General features: G+C 54.1%; 1 protein-coding gene and 1 long non-coding RNA gene across 8 annotated transcripts in view; one reads left to right on the forward strand and one right to left on the reverse strand.

The window, feature by feature from the left end:
- MEF2D (myocyte enhancer factor 2D) overlaps positions 1-17,497 on the forward strand; it is a gene marked incomplete at its 3' end in the record, with an annotated part of 31,464 nt that extends 13,967 nt beyond the window's left edge. Inside the window, exons 2-13 of one of the 6 annotated variants that reach the window (XM_082456881.1) lie at positions 2,561-2,662; positions 2,807-2,998; positions 3,614-3,817; positions 5,340-5,477; positions 6,526-6,736; positions 6,955-7,011; positions 8,653-8,843; positions 9,372-9,392; positions 10,651-10,780; positions 14,721-14,943; positions 15,419-15,725; positions 16,060-17,497. In XM_082456881.1, the coding sequence (XP_082313007.1) occupies positions 2,945-2,998; positions 3,614-3,817; positions 5,340-5,477; positions 6,526-6,736; positions 6,955-7,011; positions 8,653-8,843; positions 9,372-9,392; positions 10,651-10,780; positions 14,721-14,943; positions 15,419-15,725; positions 16,060-16,071 (1,548 nt within the window). In that variant the 5' untranslated portion in view covers positions 2,561-2,662; positions 2,807-2,944. Of the gene's footprint in view, positions 1-2,560; positions 2,663-2,806; positions 2,999-3,613; positions 3,818-5,339; positions 5,478-5,534; positions 5,670-6,525; positions 6,737-6,954; positions 7,012-8,652; positions 8,844-9,371; positions 9,393-10,650; positions 10,781-14,720; positions 14,944-15,418; positions 15,735-16,059 lie in introns of those variants that run through there. The other 5 variants (XM_082456880.1, XM_082456882.1, XM_082456883.1 and 2 more) reach the window with 5 other exon arrangements.
- Positions 17,498-19,865: 2,368 nt separating this feature from the next.
- On the reverse strand, positions 19,866-26,137 carry LOC309658677. 2 transcript variants are annotated; one of them, XR_014262364.1, is made up of 5 exons: positions 26,101-26,137; positions 25,495-25,982; positions 24,973-25,102; positions 20,751-23,565; positions 19,866-20,209 (listed from the first exon to the last, which is right to left on the reverse strand). It is a non-coding gene; the product is annotated as an uncharacterized lncRNA (long non-coding RNA). The 2 variants fall into 2 exon arrangements; XR_014262365.1 differs by lacking the exons at positions 25,495-25,982; positions 26,101-26,137 and adding an exon at positions 25,298-25,472.
- Between the last annotated feature and the right edge of the window lie 29 nt (positions 26,138-26,166).

Consider the following 26,166-nt stretch of genomic DNA (forward strand, 5'->3'; position numbering starts at 1 on the left):
GGATGCAAGGTGGATACTGTGAGCCAGAGGAGGGTGACAGTGACTGCATTTACCAGTCTAGACTGGGGTTTTCAAGGCCAGGCCAGAGAATCCCATTTAAAAAGCCCTCTTCTTGAAAAAATTAAAAAAAGAAAAGGAAAAAAAAAAAAAGCCCTCGTCTTAGCCCTCCCTTGCCCTCAGTGTGCCCTCCCCCCCTTCTCTGCCAAACCCGTACCACTGCAACTCTGGAAAATACAGCCTTTGGATTGCACTGGGAGGCGGGGCAGCCGAACTCCTCGGGCTGGAGCCTTTGCAGTGGCATGTTTGGCAGAGATCGGGGTCACAGACGAGGGATGGGGTGGCTGGAGCTGGTTCTGGGTCCAGATACCTGCTCAGCCAACTCAGGGTTGTCTGGGCTGGTGATGGTGATGTCCTAGGGCATGTGTGAGGGTGGACAGTAGGAGGCCCGAGGCCCATGGAGCACCTTGAGGATAAGGAAGAAGGGAAGAGGGTTTGAAGATTTCTCCCTGGGGAGAGAGAGGGAGGTGTGGAGGGTCCTTCTAGGAGTGGGGAGGGGGCTACATTGTTTTCTGAAGCTGCCTGGACAGAGCAGAAGCTCTCTTTCCAGCTGGGCTAGGGAAAGCCTGAGGGAAAGTCCTGATAATGGGAAAGGGTGGGGAGGGATATTCCTGGCTCCTCCCAAGTCCATAGATTCCCTGCCTTCCCTCTCTGCTTCCCTCTATGGCCTAGATGCCAAGGCTGAACTTTGGCATCTACTATGGAACCTTGGGGCCCACGGTTGAGTGGATATGTGAAGGCTAGAGAAACTCAGCAGCCACTGGAAATGGGGGCTGGGGAGGGGGTTTCTAATTACAGGTGTCTCTGTCGTCAAACACCCACCCTCTGCCCAGGTTGGTTGGGGGGAGGTGAGAGCCCACCTTCCTGGACTCTGTAGTGGGCTCTCTGGCAGGGACTCTGTGGAAGGGGAACTCTGGAGAGGAGGGCTGGGCTTCTGGGTCTGGGCTCCTCCCAGGACCCTATCAGAGTGGCTTTAGAAAGCGTGGGCCCCATGCCTACTGCCCCTTTCCACCATCTCCCACTATTCCATCTCTGGAATCGCAGAGCCAGAAGGGCCCTGGGGTCATCTTGTGCCTCCATCCTTGGCCCTTCCAGTCCCCAGGGGCTCACCCAGCCTGTTTAGGTGCTACCCACACCTGAGAGCATGCACCTTTCCTGGCTCAGGCTGGGCTGCCATCCCGGTGCCTCCTTCCATCCTGTGGAACCTCACACTGTACAGTGCGGGGCCTCCGTTTCCCTTCCTGGCTCTTTAATTGGAGCTCTTCACCCAGTGGGCCATGATGGATTTATAGGTGTACTGAGACAAGGATCCCTCCACCTGGTGCCTGTGTCCCCCTGGCTGCCAGCAGCCTCTTTCCTGTCTGGCACTGGTTTTATATTTTCTCTACATGCTCTGAGTTGAGCAAGGTTGGGAGGCAGTGCTCTTAGACTGAACTTGGGTTCTAGACGTGCCCCACTCCTCTAGAGCAGGAGTTGGCAAACTGTGACCCATGGGCCAAATCTGGCCATGCCTGTTCTTATAAATCTAGTGTTATTGGGGACACAGCCACACTCGTACTTTTAAATGTGTTGTCTACAGCTGCTTTCATGCTGCAGTGGCAGAGTTGAGCAGTTACAACAGAGACGGTATGGCCTGCAAAACCTGAAATACTTACTATTTGGCTTCTTTTTTTTAAAATATTTATTTATCTATTATTATTTTTTTTGGCTGCAACGGGTCTTAGTTGCGGCACGTGGGGCCTTTCGTTGTGGCGCGTGGGCTTCAGAGCACGTGGGCTCTTCGTTGCGGCTCGCGGGCTCTCTAGTTGAGGTGCGCACGAGCTCAGTAGTTGTGGTGCGAGGGCTTAGTTGCCCCGCGGCATGTGGGATCTTAGTTCCCCAACCAGGAATCAAACCCGCGTCCCCTGCATTGGAAGGCGGATTCTTTACCACTGGACCGCCAGGGAAGTCCCTATTTGGCTTTTTAAAGAAAAAATTTACTGACCTCTGGTGTAGAGGGGTGGTTGGTTGGTTGGTTGGCTGGTTGGTTGGTTGGTTGGTTTATTTAAAGCAGCAGAATCCTTTCTTCAAAGCAGAAATTTAGACCAAGGCCCACTGAGTAAAACAGATTGGGGTAGAGAAGCCCTGGTTAAAGGGAGATAGGGGTTCTGCAGCCCAAGCCCTACTTTGGGACTCCAGGCTCCAGGGTTCCATGAGTCTGGTATGAGGACCACTGTTCTAGACCTGCTCTGGTATATTCTTGAGCCAGGGGTGCAGACACACTCCCATTCTGGCAGCAGGTACACAAGGCTAGCTATTCACAGCCTCGGCGGGTGTTCACTCGGCACGTTCTCTGCACCGGGCTCCGTATGGGAACCACCATCCTAGGCCAGCGGGGCAGCTGGTGAGCCCAGGTGTCTCTACTCCTGGTGGGCTCTGGGGAGAAGTGAGGGGGTGGGACGTTCTCTAAGACCCAGACCCTTAGGAGCCAGGGAGCTCCCTGATTGTGTTCTGTCTGACCTAGAATCTGAGGGCAGCAGTGATGGTGTGGAAGGAGCCTGGAGCAGAGTGCTGGGCCCTGAGTGAATTCCATCTTGTGCCTGGCTGTGGCATGCCATCACCTCAGGTCACCACCATTTCCTTAGTTTGTGGATGGGGCTCAGATGCTACCAGCCTCTCACAGGGGTGCTGTGAGGCTGGCCCGTGTGCCAAAGGAGCAGGCATGAGGGTCGCCAGGGCTGACAGTCCTCTTGTGACCCTCCCCACCCAGGAGGCTGTGCAGAAGGTGTCCTGCAGACCATGAACTGAGTGCTGGTCCGAGACTGTTCATGAGCACAGTGTAAGGTGTGCCGAGACCCGCCACCCAGCGATCCCCTCCCCTCCCTGGCACTGAGGATCCCCGGAAAAGATGGGGAGGAAAAAGATTCAGATCCAGCGAATCACCGATGAGCGGAACCGACAGGTGAGGGGATCCTGGAGCTTCACAGAGTGGATGAGGGCAGGGAGCTGGCCTCTGCCTCCACTCCACTTGCAGCCACTCCAAGAAGGCTTCCCGGAGGAAGGGGGCTCTGGAGTCTGTTATGGAAGGGCAAGGGCTGAGTTGGGAGAAGAGGAATCCCCACCTCCCTGCAGCTCTTAGGACCCTGTGTCCTAGAACCCCAAGACTCATCTGCTGCTGCAACCAGGCAGACCTGAGCCCCTACCATATGCAATATGCAAACCTCAGGCCGCACCCAGGCACTTCCCCTTTCCCAAGATGAATCTTTCCCCTCCTCCTACCCCAAGGGAGGCGCCTGGAAGCTCCTCTGTTCTCCCTCCCTAACCTCTTTATAGCCCCCAGCACAGAGGTGTGGAGTTCTGTCCATCTGAATTTCTCTGCTTTCAGTGAATTGGCCCTGGGCTGTGTCTTGGCCACGTGTTGGTAGAGGGGTGCTGGCCTGTTCCTTGCCCAGACCAGGGGCTCCTGAGAACAGGGTTACCGTGAGGCAGGGGCTGGCTATGTCCAGCTTCCTGTAGGTGGGACTCCTGGGCAGACCTTGACTGAGCCAGACCTGGCCGCCCACACGCCCACCTACAGGTGACATTCACCAAGAGGAAGTTCGGGCTGATGAAGAAGGCGTACGAGCTGAGCGTGCTCTGTGACTGCGAGATCGCGCTCATCATCTTCAACCACTCCAACAAGCTGTTCCAGTACGCCAGCACGGACATGGACAAGGTGCTGCTCAAGTACACGGAGTACAATGAGCCGCACGAGAGCCGCACCAACGCCGACATCATCGAGGTGGGCCCACGCACGCGGACCCCACCCCCGCCTGCAACTGCACACCACGTGCCCATGCAGCATGCACACTTGGACCTGCCCGTGCACACACACATGTACACCTGCCCCTTGAAGCCCCCTCACCTGTGCACACACACATATAAACCCACATCCTCTCCTACAAACCCCGGGCCCGAGAAGGAAGGAGGGCAGTGAGGTAGATGTCAGATGGGGCTGCCCACCCAGCCCAGTCCCACCCCAGCCCTCTCTGAGCCGCTTTCTTCATGTCTGTCAGGCACAACATGACATCTCTGCTCTGTCTGCTCTCAAATTCTCTCTTTCTCTCTCTTTTCCTTCCTTCTCCATCTTTTGATATGCTCCTGCATCTGACTCTTCCTTTCTCTGTCTCCCTCTTTGTTTCCATCTCTGCTGCTCTGTCTCTGTCCCTTTGTGGGTCCCTGTGGCTCTATTTTCTGTTTCAAAGAGAGCTGACATTGTAAACCATTAAAGGACGTGGGCTTTGGAATCCAGCTCTGGCCTTTACTGGCTGTGTGGCCTTGGGCAGGTGGTTTAGCTTCCCAGAGCCTTGGTGCCCACCTCCACAAAATGGGGCCAGTGCCTGCTTTGAAGGGTGTTGTGTGAATTGAATGAGACAGCCCAGTTCCTGCTTCTCACACTGGGGGTATGGGACCTGTGCCGATGAAGAAGGGTGCCTGGGAAGCCACAGGCCTGCCTTCCTGGAGCGAGACTTTCACTCCACAGATGTGGAAGAAATTCCTTTATTTTTATATTAGAGAAAACAGATTTACTCTGAACTAGAATGTAAAATTCACATTCATTTTCAAGACAAAACAAGTATCTGTGAAGATGTTTTGAGCATGGAGAGGTCAGCTTTGGGGTCTCCTACACACCACCAGGTGTGCATCCCCTACTTTGTGTGGGTGCATGGGAGAAGCTGTGGCCTTTGCTCTAGGACAGCGTACAAGGTGGTACATGGTAGGAACTCAGTAAATGCAAAGAAATGTTTTGTCTTTCTCCCTCTTATTCTTCTACCTCTCTGTCTCCATTTCGATTTCTCTTTCCCCTTCTTCTTCTAAGCAGAGCCCAGGAATTGCGCCGGGCAAAGTCAGTCCTGACGGCCTTGCGCTGGAGAGCGCTCTGTGCCTTCTGGCTGGGGCTCACCTAAGGGTGGACAGGCACAGGCTGCCTCAGGGCACCAGCCCCTCAGCTCATCCCCCAGAAACCCCCTGCCCCACCTGTCACCTTGGAAGCACGTGTCTCTATGCCGGCTGCATTCCCTGGGTTAGGCCCGCCTTCCACGTGACCCTGTATTCTTATGCCTTCCCCCATCAACCACACAGTCACCCAGTGCCCTAGGAGGGGAGGGTCACCCTGAGGGAGGGGGCTGGGGAGATGTTGGGAACCCTGAGGTATGAGGTGCTGAGAAAGTAGGAGAGTCTTAGGGAAGGGCTGGAAGGAACGCCCGGGGGGGTTGGGGCTGGGAGGACCCTCACCCCTGCTGACGGTAGTGGTGCGGTTACAGACCCTGAGGAAGAAGGGCTTCAACGGCTGCGACAGCCCGGAGCCCGACGGGGAGGACTCGCTGGAACAGAGCCCCCTGCTGGAGGACAAGTACCGGCGCGCCAGCGAGGAGCTCGACGGGCTCTTCCGGCGCTATGGGGTGAGCCCCACTCACTCTCTCTCTGTTGGCCCCCCCTTCCGGCCCCTTCCCCCCCAGGCGCTGCACAAGAAGCACAGGGAATGTGAGAGCCCTGAGGTGGACGAGGTGTTTGCCCTGACCCCCCAGACGGAGGAGAAATATAAAAAGATAGACGAGGAGTTTGATAAAATGATGCAGAGTTATAGACTGGCCGTGAGTAGTCGCATGGAGGAGAGCCTCCCTGTGGTGCATGGTGTGGCTTCGCGCCCCGCCCCGGCCCTCGGCTGCCTCTGATGGATGTTCTGCTCTGAGCCATGCTGGGGCTATTGGTGACCACTGAGGAACCTCTGACGTTGGTCGTGATAAACCCGTGACCCTTGCTGAGACTCATCTTGGATGGAGCATAAGCCGGGAGAGGCCTGGAGTGTCCCCCTCACCAGCGAGAAGTGTGTAGATGACCTGAGATCCTTAGATGACAGGAAAGTAGAGAATGTGCTCTTTGTCCAGATTTGTTTTGGGGAGAGGCCCCTTTGGGCCTGCTGTGACACCCCCAGCCCAAGATACTCAATAGCACTGTCAAGGGGAGGCAGAGACTCCTGCTGAAGGGGAAGGCAGTGAGGTGGGTGAACGCCCTCTGCAGCAGGCAGACGGATGAGAGACGACAAGTGAGGTGACGTCCCGACCCACGCGCTCATCCTTAACAGCTGTGTGTGTGAGTTTGGGTCTGTACTCAGGGCCTCTAACCTGCTCTCTGTGTGTCCTGCCTGGCTGAGGACTAACCCACCTCCGCTAGGGGGGTTCCAGGTGTCCCCGGGTCTCTCTGCAGTGAGCAGAGCCTTCTTCTCATTCTCTGGGCCAGAGCTGGATCCCAAAGCACTCCAACCAGCATACTTCCTTGGTGGGAGTGGCAGGCATGACTCCAGGGGGTTCCAGAGCAGAGAGATCGAGCTGCTGGCCCAAGGACGCACAGCCCAGAGACTAGAGGAACCCTGGCCTGCCCTCCCAGGCAAAGTGAGTCCAGGGTAAGGGGTCACCCTGGCCTGACCCTGCCTCTCCATCTTCTGTCTAGTCAGCTGTCCCGGCCCCCAACTTTGCCATGCCCGTCACGGTGCCCGTGTCCAATCAGAGCTCACTGCAGTTCAGCAATCCCAGCGGCTCCCTGGTCACCCCTTCCCTGGTGACGTCATCCCTCACGGACCCACGGCTCCTGTCCCCCCAGCAGCCAGCACTACAGAGGAACAGTGTATCTCCCGGCCTGCCTCAGCGGCCAGCCAGCGCAGGTAAGTGATCTGATAGGTGGGTAGGTGACGTGGCAGTGAGGTGTGGTGAGACTTTGGGATTCCATTTTCCACAGTGACTATTTCCCTTCACCCACCACAGCACTCTCCCATGTGTGTGGTTCCAGAGGGAAAGGACCGTGGCTCCCAGTGAGTCCAGTTCCCAGGACTCACTCTGGAAGAGGGTGTCCTGTCGGCTTATGGTTCTCTTTTTTCTCCAGGGGCCATGCTGGGGGGAGACCTCAACAGTGCTAACGGAGCCTGCCCCAGCCCTGTCGGTGAGTAAAGCTGCCCTCTGCCTGGGGGAGGGCCAGGGTCTGCCTGCTCGGTGGCCTCAGGTGTTCCAGGGACCGAGAGGGACCTAGATTAGGGGAGAGGAAGATCCCAGGGCCTGAGCTGGATGTAGTGTCTGAGGATTTTTAAGCCCCTGGATTTTTTTGTCTGTAGCAGTGATTGGTGTGGATGATTGGCAGAGATGTAGGCTCAGGGAATTCTGGGCAAACTCTGAGAACTGACCAACATTTCTAGTTGGAGGAAAGGTTCCAGATTTTTCCAGTTCAGTAGGTGGGGGGGCGTCTGGTTGGGATCTGGAAGATAGGAATATCTGACATCGGCGACAGATAAGCACAGACTCACACGCACTTACACACGTACGGACATTTTCTCACTCTTATGGAAATATCCAGACATTAGATGTGCACTTGTAAGCACACGTCTATGAACCACAGAAGAAAGGCTGCTTGCTCCATGCCACCCTGCCCCGCCAGCAGCTGACAGCCCCTCCTGCCCTGTGCCGTTGTCCGGCTGGTGACTATGACTTCGAATGTCACCATTGACGTCACCCCAACATTCCTGCCATTCCCGGAGTGATCCGGGAACTGGGATGGAGGCAGCCACACGCTTCCAGGGAAGCAGTGTGCTCTCAGGGCAGGGGGCGAGGTGATACTTCTGACATTGGGCACCCCCACATCTCTGGGTTTTAGAGTTCCCCAGCTTGGCCCCAGGAACCATGTACTACCTCCTTGGCAGCAGTTGTGTACGGGGGCAGGAAATAGGGGGAATGGGTGAATACCCCTCCCTCTCCAAGGAAAGGGCCAGAGAAGTGCCTGCAGACCTTAAGGGAACGGTGATACTTGTAGGCCCTCAAGCACAACACGTAGAAAGTGGTTGTGTGGCCCTGGAGAAGTCATCGCGTCTCTCCCAACCAGCGGTTGGCAGGTGTTTCCTCGTCTGTAAATAGGGCTAATGATACACGTCCTGTCCGTCTTGCAGGGTTAGCGTGAGGATAAATACGATGATACGCGTGTGACGGCCCTGTGTTGGTTATGGAGTGTGGAACAAATGTAAAAGATGGTTATTCTGCTTGTTATCACCAGTCTAATTTTGGTGGCAGCTATGTCATCAGTCCCCCAGTTCCAGTAACACCAGCACTGCAAGTGAATGGCTCGTCTTTTTCCCAGAGCTACAGGCATCTTGTCATGTGCTTATCCAAATCACAGCATCCCGAGCTCAAGGCGAGGGGAGCAGTCTTGAGTGGTTGATTTGCCCTCGTGACCGGGATCCACACTGAGTCTCAGCTTCCAGGCTGCCACCCTTCTCCAACCTGCATCATTATGGGCCCAGTTGGGGGCAGGTTCTGGACTTCCTGTCGCTGGAGACCAGCTCCTACTACCCAGTCCCATCACATGTAGCTTAGAGGCAGGGGAATGAACCCGATGATTGAGGAGTAAGGAGTGTTCTCCCCTTACTCCCAAGACAGGGTGGTTTTAGGGGAAAATTAGAGAACTCAGTAGCCACTCAAAGTCTGAACATGGCTTTGAGAAGTTCTGGATGACAGGAGTATTGGTTTGGGAGCAGTTAACAGGGCTAAGTGGTGGGTCCATGTTTTTCCTTTTACCCTCATCTCTTCACCTTTCCAGGGAACGGCTACGTCAGTGCCCGGGCTTCCCCTGGCCTCCTCCCCGTGGCCAACGGCAACAGCCTAAACAAGGTCATCCCTGCCAAGTCTCCGCCCCCACCCACCCACAGCGCCCAGCTTGGAGCCCCCAGCCGCAAGCCTGACCTGAGGGTCATCACTTCCCAGGGAGGAAAGGGGTTAATGCATCATTTGGTGAGTGGGGTGTCTGGACCGAGGGCCAGGGGCTGGGGAATGGGAGAGTGGGGAGCAGTAGGGTGGGAGGACAGAGCCGACTTCTAGCAGGAGAGATAACCAGCAGTTAGGACTTCCCTAGAGAGATCGTGGAATCGTGGCTTTTTATGAGCTCTTCCTTCCCGAAGGGCCTTACAAGAGGTTGGAACACAGAAGTACCGGTCTCAAGGGCAGTAAAAAGGGACAGGAGGTGGGAGAGAAGGTTCCGTGATGATGATAGGAGGATGATCAGAGGGATTTGCCTCTACAGCAGAGGGATGAGGATTAGACTGTGAGGATTTCCTAACTGGTGGGCATTGGGCTATAGCATCTTCTGGAAATCAGTCAGGACAGTGAAGAGCTCTGCCCTTCTAGGCTGGAGAGCCATCCTGCTCCGATGCAAAGAGGTAGACGGCTGTGGGGGCAGGGGCGTGAGGGGAGGGCAGGGGCATGAGGGGAGGGCAGGGGCCAGAGACTGAACCATCCCCTTGGTTTTATTTCTGCTCCCAGACTGAGGACCATTTAGATCTGGTAAGTGAGGCTATGAGATGTTTGCTGTGGCTTTAAATTCTGGGTTAGCCCATTGCTCTGCGGTCCCCCAGCATGGAGTATGTGTGTGCCTTTGTCCTTTCGCCTGTGTGTGTAGTGTGTGGTGTTTGTTTATCTGGTTATTTGCCAAGAGCTATGCTCAGTGCCAAGTGGGATGCAGAGATGAACGGGGTGGGGGCGAGGGGCTCATATGCATGTGTATGTACCTGAGTGTCCGTGGATGTTTTCATGGGATGTTGCATTCATGCAGACACACCTTTGTGTGTGTGTATATGTGCGCGTGCACGCACACATGCGCCAGTGGAGTGGGCCTGCCTCAGGCCTCAGAGGTCCCATCTCAGTGTATCCAAGGGTGCCTGGATTAGGCCCTTGGACTGAGGGTTGGACTGTGCTTGCCCTCTGACTCTACTCATGCCCACCCAGGACAGAGACCTCCTTAGGAGGGATGCCAGCCGGACAGGAAAATCGGTTTTCTAGGGAAAGCTGAGGCCCAAGGCAAGACCAGAGTTGTCCTTGGTCGGGGGCTTCCCTGCTTCCCTCTGTCTCCTGGTGCTCCCTCCTGCACGCAGCCTGTCTTACAGACACTCAGAGGCATACGCAGCGCTCTTCCTCTGTCACACATATACACGCTTACATACTCACCCTCAGCCAGGAGTGGGGCGGGGGCTCCTCCCTCCCGAACTCCCTGACGGGAGGCCAGAGAGGCTGGAAAAGGCAGGCAGGCTTTGGCGGCCAACACGGCGGCAGTTACGGCCCCAGCGTGGAGTTGGAATAAACAAGTGACTCAGCGGCAGATGGAGCTGACAGCCCTACACACGTGTGTGCGTACACGCAGGCACACGCCACGCCAAGCCCTGCATTCCCCTCACAGATGCTAGCACACTTCTACCAGGGCGTGTGCTGCAGTGTGACGGGTGGAGGGTAGACTCTAGGGGGACTAACCAGGAGAAGAATGGAGACAGGGCCCATGGCTGGTGTTAGGGCCACAGGGCCAGCATATGTACCTTCCTTTTCGCATGTGTGTAGGCGTCAGTGAATCTGTGTGTGCATGTCTCTCTCCATGGATCTCAGTGTCTCTGTGAATGCACCAGTGTGTGTTTGTGTATCTGCGGGGCCTCCATGCTAAGGCATCCCTCCTGGGCCTCGAGATTCAGGGACCCCAGCTTGTCCTTGGAATGGGGGGCCTGGGTAAAGCAGCCCTCCCATTTGCCACCTCTTGACAGACTGTTTTCTCCTGCAGAACAATGCCCAGCGCCTTGGGGTCTCCCAGTCTACCCACTCGCTCACCACCCCAGTGGTTTCCGTGGCAACACCGAGTTTACTCAGCCAGGGCCTCCCCTTCTCTTCCATGCCCACCGCCTACAATACAGGTGAGTGTTCATGTGACATGTAGCTGTGTGCACTTGGCCTTGGGGCACAGGAGGGACCAGAGAAGGAACATGAGGTATTCTCTGGGGGATGCCCCAATCTGAGGAGGGCCATTGATTTGGGGTAGCCCCTACCTAATTAAGGTTGCCAGATTTAGCAAATAGTAACATCGGACGCCATTCACATGGTGATGGTGTTACTGGAACTGTCTCAAAGACATACTTGTGCAAAAATTATTCATTGTTTTGTCTGAAAATCAAATTTAAGTGGGTATGAGTATCCCTTATTTTTAAATAGGACCTAATGGAGAAGGAAAGCCCTGTCCTTGGGGAGCTCCCATCTGAGGTGGGTTGAGCAGCTGGGTGACTCGGGCTGACCAGGGTCAGGGAGTGGGGAGGGGAGCATGCCGAGGTCAGCAAGGCTTCCTGGAGGAGAAGAATGAAGGAATGAGGGAGAGACAAAGGCAGAGAGAGACAGGGAGGCTGAGGAGGCCCGAGAGGAAGCATGGTCAGGAAGATTTATCCAGCTTTCTGGGAAAGCCAAGTAGGGACTCCAGGGCGGGGCGGAGGAGGAAGAAGGGGGTCTCTCACCCTGATGTTGGCTTGGTCGAATGATGAGGGGGAAAGGGAGGAGGAGGTCTGATGAAAGTGGGGGAGGGGATCTGAAGGTGAAGAGTCACTTGGAGACATGGGAGAGAACTCTGGGTAGAAAAATTCAGAAAGGACACCCAGTGCTTGGGCCGTCCTGGGTCCCCAGGGCTGTCCTGGCCTCTGTCACCCACTCACACCCTCCCAGGAACAGTCTGTGACATTTTCAGCCATTCTCGCCTGCATTCCAAGCTGCTGTGTCAGGAAGGACTTCCCAGTGCGGAAATGCCTTGTCACCTTGTTTCAGAGCATCGATGTGGCTGGGAACCTGGTCTGTTTCTCCCACTGAAGAGGCTTCTGATGTTCCCCAGCTTTTCTCACCTGTGAATGGCTTGCATCAGGGCTGTTCTGTGGTGAGATCAGACTAGACCAAAAGACCCCTAAACTTCTCCCCACTCCCCAAGCCCACATTCCAGAGTTGAACCATGCTAGGTAGGTCCCAGACACCAGTACAAATACCTACAAAATCACACCTGTTCCATGTGTGTAAAAATCCAGAACCCAACCCTGTGTGTGGGAAAGCCCTTCAGGGCAGGTAAGAGAGCTGGAGGAGCTGCCTCGTGTTGAGAGGCCAGACCCTGGCATGTGGGTCGGTGTCCAGATTTTATCACCTGGGTGTCTTGTGAAGTCCCTCGTCCCTTGTGTGTGCTCCCATGTGTGTACCCACTCCCAAGTTATCATGTCCTTGGGCAGCTTCAGAGAGGACCGCTTCAGATGGCCGCACCTTCGGGGGCCAGTAGGAGTTCTCATCTCTGAGTTGTGGGGGGACAGGAAGTCTCTGAGGCCCTTCTAGCCCTGCCAGTGGGGGCGGTTGGTAGAGGGCAGCACAGGCCACTTTTCAGGAGCTGCTGTTTATTTGGGTATCCCATGGTGGTGGTTTCCTGCCATCTTCTCAGGTCCTCCACCAGTCTCTGTGAAGCAGGAGGCAGGTTAGTGGGTGTCAGTGAACCTGGGACAGGCGCTCAGCAAGGCCAGACTTCAGACTCTGTTTGTCAGTCTGGTGTGAAAGCAGATTCTGACCCTGGGCCTGCCGTTGGAGCCCTGCTGGGAAGTGTTTGGGCTTTCTCACATCCTCTCAGAAACCAAGGGCTCCAGTTCCTCTTGCTGCAGGAGTAGTTAAGCAGACCCTCAGTTTAAACAGCAGGTGTTTTCAGGTGACCCTACATATATAAACAAATCCCCAATGAACACATTGCTGTTTAGTTGTTCACTGTTTACAGTGCTTGGCCCCAGTCCAAGTTCCGGCTGGGGGTGATCTGCCTGTGGTAATATCATGGATAAGGGACGCACCTGGCCCCTTGTTGACACTGGCTGCAGAGGTCTGGCTGTGGTCGCTCTAGGAGCAGACTGAGGGGCCTGCTGGGGAGCCAAATCTCCACGTAGACAGGGCTGGAGTGTGGTGGGAAAGTGCAAGACTGGGGTTTGAGTGCCTACCATTCACTGGCTGGGGGACACTGCACTGTTCAGGGTTGGTTTCCTTGTTTGTAAAATGAATGTTGTAAATAGTTGGTCGTAGGGGCCCCTGTCTGCCCTTGGTGTGCTTTTTAAATGTAAGCATCTCAGAACTCCTGGCTAATTAACATTGTTATGAGACCAGAGGCAAGCGTGGACCATCTATAGAGTGAGATTTAAAGGTAATAAAGAAGCCTGGGGTCTTGTCTTAGCTCTGCCATTGGCTTTCTCTGTGACCTGGGGAGAGTTCCTCAAACTTGAGGCTGCAGCCGCCTCATTTGTAAATTAATAATAACAGCAGGTAAATCTTTTGATTATTTATCATGTGCCAGACACTGTTCTACATACTTCATGTGTATTAACGTGCTCAGTCCTCATAGCAGCTGAGTGATGCAGGCAGGGTTATTGCCTCCAGTTTATGGACAGACTAAGTAACTCGCCGAAGGTCGCATGGACTGTAAGTGGAGGTGGCCAGGAGGTTTGACCCCATCGCTCATGCCCTTCACCTTACTGTTCTATTGCACAGATAATCCTGTCTTCCCTGTGTAAAGACAGAGGGCTGGAGCAAATGGCCCCTCACGTAGGAGCCACGTGGTGTAGCGTTGGGAAGACTGGCGGGTGTGCCCTCCTCATCACACCACGGTGCAGTCGTCCTGTGTTCCTCAGGGAAGGCGTTTTCTAAACTGTCCCAAACAGGCTGCGGCATGAAACATAACAGAGCTGTGTAAATTGTGAAACATTTCATGGTTCTGTTTGTTCTGTGACAGTGCAAACATCACAGTTTCTTCATTAAGACAGAAATTTTGGAAAACAACAAGTGCCACCTCATGGGGAAATCCGCCAGAACCTTGGCCAGTTGCACCGCAGGCCTGTTTCACTCACAGCCCCTCTGCTCTTGTAGGCCCTTCTGGGTGGCAGACGTGCGTCCTCTGTGTATGTGGGCACAGCAGCCCGAACGCTTGCTGCTACCTATTTCTGCCTGTTTTATGTGTTGACAGTCTTCAGGAGACTCAGGGACTTTGAGGAAGGTGGAATGGTAGTTACAGTCATTTGCTTCAGATGCGCCATTCACCTAGCATTTCCCACCATTCCCCTCTAATCTCAGAAAGGCTCTTGAAGACTTGGCAGTTGAAGAGATGACAATTAGACATATACTAGAACTTCCCTACCTACCTTTTTTCCCCTTCTTTTTTATTTTTTTAAAATTTATTTATTTATATTTTTAATTTTGGCTGCTTTGGGTCTTCGCTACCGCGCATGGGCTTTCTCTAGTTGCGGCAAGCGGGGGCTACTCTTTGTTGCAGTGCGCGGGCTTCTCATTGTGGTGGCTTCTCTTGCTGCGGAGCACGGGCTCTAGGCGCACGGGCTTCAGTAGCTGTGGCGCGTGGGCTCTAGAGTGCAGGCTCAGTAGTTGTGGCGCACGGGCTTAGTTGCTCCGCGGCATGTGGGATCTTCCCGGACCAGGGCTCGAACCCGTGTCCCCTGCCTTGGCAGGCGGATTCTTAACCACTGCACCACCAGGGAAGTCCCTCGCCTTCTTTTTTAAGATTGACATTCTAAAAGTGATACCTACACATGGTTAAAAAAAAAAAAAGTTAAACACTATTTTAAAAAACGACCTCTCTTTGCATCCTGTTAAAAAACAGCACCTCGTGGTTATTAAGATTTACGTTTTTTTGAGTGCCATCTTCACTGAATTTGTATGGGCTTACTTGATTATTCACATCTGTCGTTAACAACTCCCCCCATCCTGATAGTCCTGGAGGCGGCTCCCCCATGGGAGCCTCGGTCCTCTCTCCCACTGCAAGAAGCTCACCCGCACCTTCTTCCCCACCCCGTGCAGATTACCAGTTGACCAGTGCAGAGCTCTCCTCCTTACCGGCCTTCAGTTCGCCTGGGGGGCTGTCGCTAGGCAGTGTCACCGCCTGGCAGCAGCCGCCGCAGCCGCAGCAGCCGCCGCAGCCGCCACAGCCCCAGCCGCAGCCGCAGCCCCAGCCGCCCCAGCAGCCCCAGCCGCCACCTCAGCAGCAGCCCCACCTGGTCCCCGTGTCCCTCAGCAACCTAATGTGAGTCCCGGGGATGCCCCGCCAGTGTTGGGGAAGGGGGAGCTGAGGGGTGGGAAGAGGAGGGGCCTCTTGAGAGCTGAGATCCCTTTGAGGTTGTCTGTCATCATTGGACAGCAGGTAAGCCACTAAGTGGCAGCCCTGGAGTCCCCTGTTGAGGCCTGGGAGAGCCATCCTGAGCCTTTCCCCGAGCCAGCCCGGGGTTGGGGGGGGGTGTGGGGCCCTCCCAGCTCTGCAGAAGACGACATGGGATGGAAAGACAACTCATGTGACTTCTTTTCCTTCTTTTCCCTTCACTTGGCCCTCTCTCTCTCCTGCTGCCTCTGTCTCCATCCACTTGCCTCACCCCACCCCCAACCCCCATCCTCTCACTTCCTGTCCTCTCTCACTCCCTGTCGTGTGACCTCCCATCACTTTTTCTGTCCCTCACCTCCTCTATTTCTGTCCCTTGTACTCCATGCCCACTGCCTGTCTCCAGCCCCGGCAGCTCCTTGCCCCACGTGGGTGCTGCCCTCACGGTCACCACCCACCCCCACATCAGCATCAAGTCGGAACCAGTGTCCCCAAGCCGTGAGCGCAGCCCTGCGCCTCCCCCTCCAGCTGTGTTTCCGGCTACCCGCCCTGAGCCTGGCGACAGTCTCAGCAGCCCGGCTGGGGCCTCCTATGAGACGGGGGACCGGGATGATGGACGGGGAGACTTCGGGCCCACACTGGGCCTGCTGCGCCCAGCCCCAGAGCCTGAGGCTGAGGGCTCAGCTGTGAAGAGGATGCGGCTCGATACTTGGGTACTGTAGCATCACCCCTCCGGTCTGCCGTTGTCTGCTACACCCAGGGACTGGCCCATATGCCCCCAGCCTGTCTCAGCTCCCACCTAAGAGGCCCTGTGGCCAGCTAGCCCTTCCATCAGCCCTTATGGGGCAGCACCGACACCCTTTCACCCCCACCAAGGGCCCATCTCCCCTCCCTCCAGCATCAGTCCTTCTGCTCGATGACTTCCTCCCCTCAGAGCTGGCCCTGCCACTAGAATCCTGGCCCTACTGGGAGAGGGACGTGGGGGGCACATACCCCGTAGCCTGGGCCACGCCCTCACACCCCCTTCTCCATCTCCTCTCTTCACAGACATTAAAGTGACGGTTCCCACTCCCCTCCTCTCAGCCTCCCTGATGAAGAGTTGACAATCTCACCGCCCACCCCTCCCTGTCCTGGGCTCCTCCCGCTCGACCCCCACTTCCTTTCTTGTGCTCCGTGTCCTGTTGACGGTTACATTTGTGTATAATTATTATTATATTATTATTATTATTATATTTTTTTTAATTTGGATTCTCGCTTTGGAGAGGGGGATGCTCCCATCCCCTCTTTCTGCACCCCCCACCAGTTTCACTGGCTGGGAGGCTCTTTTTTGCGGGAAGGGGGGGACACTTTGCACGTTGTACACATATGCTGCAGGAGGGGGTGGGGGGCCCGATAGGCCTTGGGAAAGGACAGGTGCCGAGCCCTGCATGCGGGGCCCTCCCACCCCATCCCCCAGACAGAGGGAAATAACCAAAAACTACCAAACAACAAAAACCCCTTACAATAGACTGAAACCCCAAAGTCGGCCTCATGGGTGGTTTTGTGTTTCAGGGGGAAAGTGAGGCAGAGGTTCTGAAGAAGGTCTCTGCTTCTCGGCTGTTCCTATGGCCACAGGCACATGGGGCAGAATACCCAAGCCTGGGCCCCAGAGGCCCCTGCACACACACCACACACTCTCAACTGGTTAATGTGTGATCTGCACCTCCAGGGTGTGCGGGTGCTGGCTGAGGTTTGGGGCTGGGAAGGCTGCCTGGGAATCGAGGCTGGAGGGGGAGGGGCTTGAGGTAGGGCCCCTATGAAGCACAGTTGGAGAGAAAGACAGCCATAAGGAGAGGGCTGAGGAGGGGCAGAAGGGCTGGGGCAGGGGGTGAATTGGGGGCCCCCTCCCTTCCCCAGCACTTTCTCTAAGATACACAGTGCAATAGCTCCCCATCCCTCAGTTGACACCAGCCCTGTAAAGCTGGCCACAAAGCGCAGGGAGAACTGGGGAGAGTGAGGTGGCTCAGCAGGAGACGGCCTCAGGCACCCCGGGGTGCCTGAGGACTGGAAACCCTTGCATCCAGGGACTAGCGTGAGTGAGGGGACTTGCTCTTCCTTGCACGTACACATACCCAGAGGAGTGGACACTGGGGTGGTGTGTGAGGGTGGGAGAGGGGATGGAGAAGGTCCGCAAAAGGCCTGCCTCCCTTCTTTCCTCCTTGGCCCCTCTCCCCAGCCCTCCTCCCAGCTCCTTCCGCTCCTGACCCCACCTCCCTGCTCTTGGCGCCCTCATTGTCTCGCTACCTCCTGTCCCACCACCCCCAGGCCGCATCCCACCTTCTGTCTTGGCTACTGTAATTGTAAATAGCAACCTTTGGAAAACGTTAGCAGTGTAACAGTCCAGGAAACTGTTTTTTTTTGTTGTTGTTGTATTGATATGAAATGAGATTCTATTTTTGTCAAAGTATATTGTAATAATAATGACTCAAACGGCCCGTACTGTACAGATGAGATTTTTCTGCTGTTGTTCTTGCTCCCCTCCCCGCCCCCAAGTCCGCCCTCTCTACTGCCTCCCCAGTGGGGGCAGCCAAAGCGTGGGGTCCTGAGACCCCAGGCTGGATCACAGATCAAACTGGAGGGGGCAGGCCCCCGGCCCGCAATCCACCACTACCCCCTGCCCTAAGGGGCCTGTCCTGGGGTGACATGGGCAGGCAGACTGGGGCCTGCCCCACTCCTTCACATAAGAAGCCCAGCCCCTCTGCCCAAGGGGTGCAGTGCTCCCTTGGGGTTTCATCCTGGTGGGAAAGTAGAGTTAGACAAGGCCCGGTTTTGTGGTAGGCGACAGACACTCTGCCTGCCTCTACGATCCAGCCGCTTGCAGTATTCTGACACTTGATGCAAGGAAGGAAACCAGAGCAGAGGGGTGCGTGTGACCGCACAGGTACCCGAGTGTGTTTCTGAGGGATCTGGTATTTATGTGTCTGAGTGTACCTTTGTATTTATGTGTGTGTGTGTATGGTTGCATGGGTGCACCTTTATGTGTGTCTGAGCCCGTCTGGGCATGTGTGTGTGAATCTGTCTGAACTGAGCTCTGAGGGTGTGTGCCTGTGTGTGTGTGTGTGTGTGTGTGTGTGTGAGTGTGTGTTTACAGAGGGACAGATGGCTCTTCTTGCAGCCACACAGCCCTGGCTTCCAGCTCTATGACCCTCCTTCCTGAGCCCCACTCTCTTCTTCCCTGCTGCATCCCCTGTTCTTACTCTCAGCTCTAATATGTTTATACTTCACTTGGAGATCTGGCACTTGGCCCTCTTGGCTTCTCCCTATAGCCCTACCTCTCCCGCAGCTCCACGCACAATTGTTCACCCAGTGCCCAGGCCTTTATACCCAGCTCCCTTTCTTGGAGTACCCTCTTCCCCCCACACCCCCTCCTGCTTTCAGGATGATACTCAAGTTCCTCTTCCTCTCTGCAGCTTTTTGCTCACCTGGGCTGTGATCCTTCCTTACAGCTTACCCCCCAACTGCTGATTGGGCACACAGCATGCTCAGTCTTCCTGCACGTTCCTAGAGGGAGTGTCAAGAATCGATGAGGCTTGATCAGGACCTTGAAAGAAGCCAGGGTGTAGTCTTGTGCATGTATGCATGCATCCCCAGAGCCTTGCCCAGTGCCTGGCACATAGGCAGCGCTCAACAAATGCTGATTGGGTGAAAGGTGAATGATAGGTGCTCAATAAACGTTGAATGACTGGCCTTCCCTTCTCAGGCTATTCCCGCCATCAGTCTGCCCACCTTTCTAGGCTGGGCTTGGCCACCATTAAACATGGGGTCGGGGTGAGGGCCCCTGCAGTTCACGGTGCAATATTCACCAGTTTTGCCCTCTGCCTTGTAATGGCAAACCTGGCTTTTGATTACCATGTGTGGATGTGTGTGTGTCCTTTTCTCTCTATCCCTGGGGGCAGGGGGTGATCTGTGAATGAATATGTGACATTTCTGCAATTCAGTATCCCGAGGTTTCTCTTGGGGGTAGGGGCCCCTGGCCGGCCTGATGAATGGGTCTCTGGGAACCCAGACCTCAAGTGGGGACTTCATTTCTTCTTCCTCTCACAAGCCAAATTTGCCTCCACCCACTCCTTCCTCCGAATAACTGGGCATTTGCCAAAGTAATCACTGGAGTCATCCAATGCCCCTCCACTCCCCAGGTTTCCCACAGCTTTCAGGGATAGTGGGCAAGAGGACCTCCCACACATACACACCCCCCAGTGGAACACACCATTTCCCCTCCCCCCAGCAGTGCACTCAATGCAGCGAGACTGACCCCTGACCCTTATCCAGCCCTTCCCACCTTGGACAGGAAGGAAGTAATGCACCTTCTCTTGCTGATTATTTATTTGTTTGGAGAGACAGAAATGATGTAAAAGTGTATCTAGAAATATCTATATCTATATATTTTTAACTGACTCTTTGGAATCCCCTGGGGTGGGGTGGGGGGTGAAATTAGGCTTTCACGGAGGGGAGGAGACATGGAGCCTGGGAACGCTTCATCTCCCCTCTTGCCGCCTCTCCATCGCCTAAGCAGTTGGTAGAAGGAATGGGATTCGTAGGGGGGGAGGGGGGCTGGAGTGTTATATGGAGAACCTGGATTCTCTCTGTCTTCCCCATTCAAGTCCCAGAGGGAAGGGGGGAGGGAGAGGGAGGGGAGACAGGCCCGGAGGTGCCCCATCCTCAAACCCGACAATCACCCACACTCCTAGGGCTCATCCTGGGTCCTGGGGAGGGCGAGTCCAAGTGTGTGACTGTTGATTTGTTTTCAATATTTCTTTTTGTGCTGTATGGTGATGCTTTCTTAGTATTCTACACAATAAGAAAAGACAAAGTCCTCGAGATTCTTATGAGTTTTGTTTGAAAACTCTTTCACTATATTTGTTGTAAAGAGGTTTACTATTAAAAGAAAAAGAATACACGTTTCTGATACTTCGGCCTGGGTTCTGGTTTCTTTGGTGCGGTCGGCTGAGGAGGGGAAGGAAGGATCGTGTGGCCCTGCCAGGGTGGGAGTCCAGAGCTCCACCTCAGCAGGAAAGAAGGGCGGTTAGCCTGCCGGGCGGACACTCGAGATGTCTGAGGTGGGGTTTTCAGGTGAGAATTTCTTCCAGGTGCTCTGTCAGAAGCAGAAGCAGCCCCAGGACTCAGGAGGGTTGTCTGGTTAGAAGCCAGAGGAGGGATCCTGGGACACAAGAAAAACAAATACCACTCAAGGCCAGGTCAGGAACAGATGGAGTGTGCGTGGAGGAGGAGGAGTGTGATAGAGGACCTTCAGCTACGGAAAACTTTTCCACAGCAGAAACTTGCCCAGGCACTATGTTAGGCACAGATGGATTCCACCTGCACGGCCCCCACAGAGTTCCCTCCCGAAGGGGCAGCTGCCCTACCCCTCCCTTTTGAAGCGCCCTCTAACAGTGCCAGGAGCCTCTCCCTGCCCTCCTCACATACCCCAAAGGGCTTCCCCACCTGGTGCCTTTCTGCAGAGGTTTGGCAGGGGCTGGTGGCTCTTGCTCCCGTAGCCGTGTGCCCTGCACAGCTATGCTGTAGGGCAGATGCAGGGGCTCTGGAGGGAAGTGCATAGGGAGGGCCTGGCTCACTACTAACAGGGTTTGGCCACTCCTCTGTACTAGGCCCATGCTAGGTGCTTCAGAGGCAGACATGGAGTATGAAGGGCCCACATAGGATGGTGGCGACAGGCCTGCAAATGCCTAAAATCCACAAACCGTGGTTTTAATGCTTTGGTTGCTGCATATGCAGGCACATCACAGAATGTCTTCATTCCTTGGGTTCCTCATCTGAAAACTGCGGTCATCTGTACCAGTCCTGCCTCCCTCTCAGGGTCATTACAGATTTTGCTTCACTTCTCCCTCAGCAGGAGCAGAGGTGAAAGATGCTGAGCAGGAAAGGGTTAAGAAGGTACTATCCTCTGGATGAGGTTCCCCTGCTGACTGCCTGTGACTAGAACAGCCTTGACCTAACACAAATCCTGAGCAAAACCTCTCTCCTTTGCACATCTCATACACTCAAGACTGTTTGGCCTCACCCCTCCTTCTCTATAGGCATCGGCTCCTGATGTCCTGGGTAGGCATTACTATTGCCCACAAATATTTCCTGCCCTCTTCCGCTTCCTGGACACATAGAAGACTGTATTTCCCAGTCCCTGTGTAGTCAAGTGAGGTCATCAGACTAGTTCTGGCCAGTGGACCGTACTGGAAGTAATGTGTGTCACTTCCAAAATCAAGCTGGTATGTGATTCTCCAAGTGCTCTTTCCCTATCGTGGCAACTGTGGAAGCATGTCAAAGCAGCCTGGATGGCTAAGCTGCCTTAAGGTGATGTCCAGCGCCACAGTGGACTTTGTGTGAATGGCAAATAAGTGTGTTATGTTAAGCCACAGAGATTTCAGAATTGTGTCTGCAATATAACCTATCCTATCCTGATTAATGGAGTATCCATTCACACTGGGACAACCTTGAAGCCCCATCTACTGCATACCCGCTGTGGTGTGGTATAAAGATCTCTGGACTTGGCATAGTCCAGAACTTGTTCAACTCCTAGTTCCGTTGCTTACCAGCTGTGTGGCCTTGGGTAGTCACCATCTGCCCAAGCCACTGTTTCATCAACTGTAAGACAGAGCTAATAGCTACCTGTTTTCTCTAACCCAAGCCTTCGCCTTCTCTAATCTATCCTCCCATCTTTGGCACAGCACTGATCAGCCAGCACCTCATGGTTCTCTACTGCCCACCAAATAAGCCCAAACTCCTGGGCAGGGCTCCCAGGGCCTTCAAAGAACTGACACAACCTCTTTTCCAGGCGTAGTCCATGCAACTCCACTGCACATCCCTTGGCCACTAGGGCAACCAGGCAGTACAGTCCATTCCTTGACAGACCCTTTGAGTCTTCAGTCATGCCATCCTCCTGTCTTAAATGCAACAAACATTTATTAAGCACCTGCTGTGTGTGAAACTCTTTGTTAGGTATTGGAGATATAGAGAGGAACAAGACAGCTCCTGCCTCTCAACTCACAGTTAAGCGGGGACAAGAGAGAAGTGAAGCAACAGTTAACACTTGAGTCAGCAGGCTGCATTAAATGACATGTAGGAAGGCTGTAAGTGGGCTGTGGGATCAGAGGAGGAGGCACACCGAAATCCGAGCCAGTACAGATCAGGGGAGGCTACTTAGGGGAGGTATTTGAGCTGGATTTGGAAGACATGTACAAATGAGGGCAGGGAAGTCATTCCTGGTAGCCGGAATAGCGTGTAAAGTATGGAGAGAAAATGGTGCATTCAGGAAATCAAATACTGTGGTATGGGTCAAAGGTATAGCAGAGAAAGCTGAAGAGGTAGGCGGAAACCTCACTGTGAAGGGCCTTGATTGCCATAATTTGGATTTTATTCTGCAGGAGATATTTGGTCATCAAAGGATTTTAAATAGAGGAGGGACTTGATCAGATTTGCACTTCAGAAAGCTTCCTGCCAGTATAAGCTCCCTCAGACAGTAATGCTGAGAACCAGTTGGAAGGCAGGCAGAATTGAGGTCCAGTCAGGGTCCTTTGCAAGTGAGAGGATGAATTTAGTAAATACTTAAGAAGTAGAATAACAGGACTTGGAAACTGCCTGGTGAGGGTAGAGGACGAAGGAAAGGGAGGCGAGTCAACGACTCTAAAACTCGTGCTTGTACTACTGACTGGATGGTGGTGCTGTGGCGCCAGACAAGGCCACCAGGTACGTCCGAAGGACATGAGTTTCGTTTCAGATGAACTGAGTTGGAGGTGTACGTGGAAGCCCTCGTATGGTATTGATAGATGGTCATCCTGTCCAGGCCAGCAGGATGAGAGAAGGTTTTTATGAAGAGGGAAGCCATTCATAGTGTTGGTCACCTGTGAAGTCGTCGTCCTTGGGACATGGGAACTCCAAGGACCATGGAAAAAGGCTGGAGGGCGGGGCAAGGAGAGACTCATAAAGGGCCCCAAGCTGCATAAGAGTTTGAGTTGTATAGATCAGAAGAACCAGAAATGTATTTATCTGTGATCTCCTAACTTCATTAAAGGCCTGCTTGACTCATTAGTCTTTTTTTTTTTTGGCCGTACCGCATCTAGGATCTTAGTTCCCCGACCAGGGATCGAACTCACGCCCCCTGCAGTGGAAGTGCAGAGTCTTAATCGCTGGACCACCAGGGAAGTCCCTTGACTCGCAAGGCTTGTGCTAACCTTGAAAAAGGGAAAGCTCACTGATGCATTCTTTGGGGCATCGAAAGTAGAGAGGAGTGTTTTGCTCCCCAGGGGTAACTGCACAGTCAGGTGTGGTGGACCCGGTGCAACCCTAGAGGTCACTGGTTTTCTTTTGATAAGGAGAGATAACACTTCTTTACTAGATACCTGGAGGATATTCCAGAGGAACTACCTGGTAGGCAGCTGGATGAATGAAGCTGGGGCTCAGGCCAATGCCTAGGCCAGAGACAAGAGAAGACTTGTGAGACATCAGCCTAGAGAGTACCTTAACTTCTTCAAGACTCAGTCACTTCATGTGTAAAATGGGTTGCTGTGAGATTTAAATAAATGTTACAAATTAATCACTTGAAACCATTCCTGATCCATAATAAGTGCTCAATCACTGTTATTATTTTTATTACTGCTACTTGTCAAAGACATGAAAATAGATTAACTTACTTGGGTAAGAGGTTCTATGGGCAAAAAATAGGGCTCTACATGCCTATTTCTTTGAAAACTTTCCTATCATGCAAGCTTTTACTCCTACAACTTTCCCTCCATTAAACTTTTCCTGATTTCCCCCATCCTACCCAGCTGGCTATGATATCCTTCTCTTATGAAGTGTCTTAGGAATCTGCCCCTTTTTTATAGCTCCTACCTCATTCTACCTGAAACTGTAGGTCCTAGCTTCTATTTTCTCTGTACAACTGGACTGAAAGCTCTTCTTAAAAATTCACTGTCTCACCCATTTTTGTGTCTGGCTCAGTGCCTGGCACACAGTATGTGTTCAGTCAGACTAAAATGAGATAATGCATGTGAAAGTGCAGTTCATAAACTGAGCGCTACAAAGGGTTTTTTTCCCCTCATGGGCGTGGTAACTTTCTGCAGCTTCTCTACTTTCCAGTACCAGATCCAATGGGGCTGAGGAGCGTGGATTCCCGTTTCTTCTAGTTATCACTCTACTGAAGAATTAGCACCCAGTGGACTCCCATCCCCAAAGAGGTGACTCTTGGGAGGTGGGAAGCAAAGGGTGGTATCTGATTGTTCCAGCCAAGGAGGCCAAGCAGTTCCCTGTAGCTCATGTTCTTGTGACTCACCCCTCAGTCCCATGGGCTAACTTTTCCAGCCTTGTGATTGTGGAAACTTGTTTCAGGAACAGCAAGCGGATGTGAAAGGGACATAAGGCGACCCCACCCCAGGCTCCAAAGTGGCTCCTACTAAGCCAATACAGACTGCTTGCTTCTGATTGCAAACTTAAATCATTCAGTGTCATTGCCCGGCTAGGGGGCACGTCCAGTGCCCTACCCTATTTCAGTTGGTAAACCCTAGGCCCAAAAGGAAAAGGTGGCTCTCAGGTTCTTTCCACAGCGCAGCTCCCAAATAGGTATAGTTCATTTGAGCCCAGGCTTTACTGCTTCCAGTTGGATTGACTTGCATTTACCCACCCCACCCCCCTTTGCTTTGTCCCCGTTTCCACCTGTTTACAGCTCTTAGGCCTCATTCGGGCACTTCGTTTGGCTTGAGGTCCCCGCCTTCGCAGTGTGGCCTCCCAGAGTCACTCCCATTGTCACTCCCATTTACTGCGCATCAGCCGCCATGTGCCCAATAAAAGCTGGTGACGACGCCGAGGGCCCAAGAGCGAAGGGAAAGGGGAAGAGGAAGGGGAAGGGCCCCGCCTACACGGAGGTCACGCGCCCGCCAAACTCCGCCCTCACGTGACCGCAGCGCCAGTCCTCACCCCTAGTCACCGCCCTCGGCTGGAAGCGGAGGCTGGCCTCGGCGCCTTGGTGCCCAATCCCAGCGCTGCCACCCAGTGCCGGGTGGGGACCTTGAATTGGTTTAGTATTCGCGAAGAGGAGAATCTCCATCTAAGGCGAAGGGGAAGAAGGGAGGTGTAAGGCAATAAAAGCACTTGTTTAACCTGTCCCACTAGGCTGTAAGCCCCCATGGAAGCAGAGATCACCGTTCCAAAGCGCCTGCCTAGGGCAGCGTCTGGCATACAGTGGGTGCTCAACAAATGACTAGCAACGACCCCTGGGGACCCCGGCGCCCTTTACACCGACCCTTTCACTCTCTCATTCACCCTCCCCGCTATGACAGCAAATAAGGCAGTCGGTCGCCAGCGGGTGAGCAAGCTTCCTGCCCGCTCCCAGGCTGCCTTCTCAACCGCTTGGTCCACACGGGTATGAGTGTGGACAAAGACCCAAATCCACTCCCAGGGCTCCCCACAGAAGGGCGGGAAGTGGATCTTGAGGCTCACTTCATTGGCTCATCCGATGACGGATGGGACCATCAGCCAACCGCAGCCTACACAAGACGCATGCGTACAGAAAAGAGTTTAGCCCCTGTATGGAAAAAACCCGAGCGGAGCGAACTAATTTTGGCTGGGTCTCACCAGGGCCTCAAGGAGGAGATGCGCATGCGTGAATACAACTGCCTCGCGCCCTGCCCAATTCCAGGGGAGGGAGCGCCCTCCCGCCTGCTGGCAGTTTTCACAGAAGTTTAGCCTCCGTTAACAGTACGGCCCGCCATGGTGCTTCCTGGAGTATCCCGAAGAAAGGAAGAATCCCGGTCCCTGCCCTCGCGGGTGACACGGCCGTCCCCAGACACAGCCAGAGCGCCACTGGCCTGGCCCTGTGTGCAGAGGCGCCTCTGGAAACTGTGGGCCCAACGGTGACGTGACTATTAATTCGCAGTTTACGAAGCGCGTTGTATCCGCTGTCTCAGGAGTTCCTCGCAAAAACCCTCCTGTTAAAGTAAAGAAAGAAGTGGAGGCTCAGAAAGGGGAAGGAACCAGGCCGAGGACACTGCCTGTGAGGGTGACACCGGAATTGGAACCCAGGCCGCCCATTCAGTGCTCTCCTACCATGATAAGCCACCTCCCTGCCTTCCAAGGAGTTTATGTCTAGTTAGGGTGATGCCACTTAAGATA

The sequence above is a fragment of the Balaenoptera physalus genome, assembly GCF_965194825.1.
Source record: "Balaenoptera physalus genome assembly, chromosome: 1".
Lineage (NCBI taxonomy): Eukaryota > Metazoa > Chordata > Mammalia > Artiodactyla > Balaenopteridae > Balaenoptera > Balaenoptera physalus.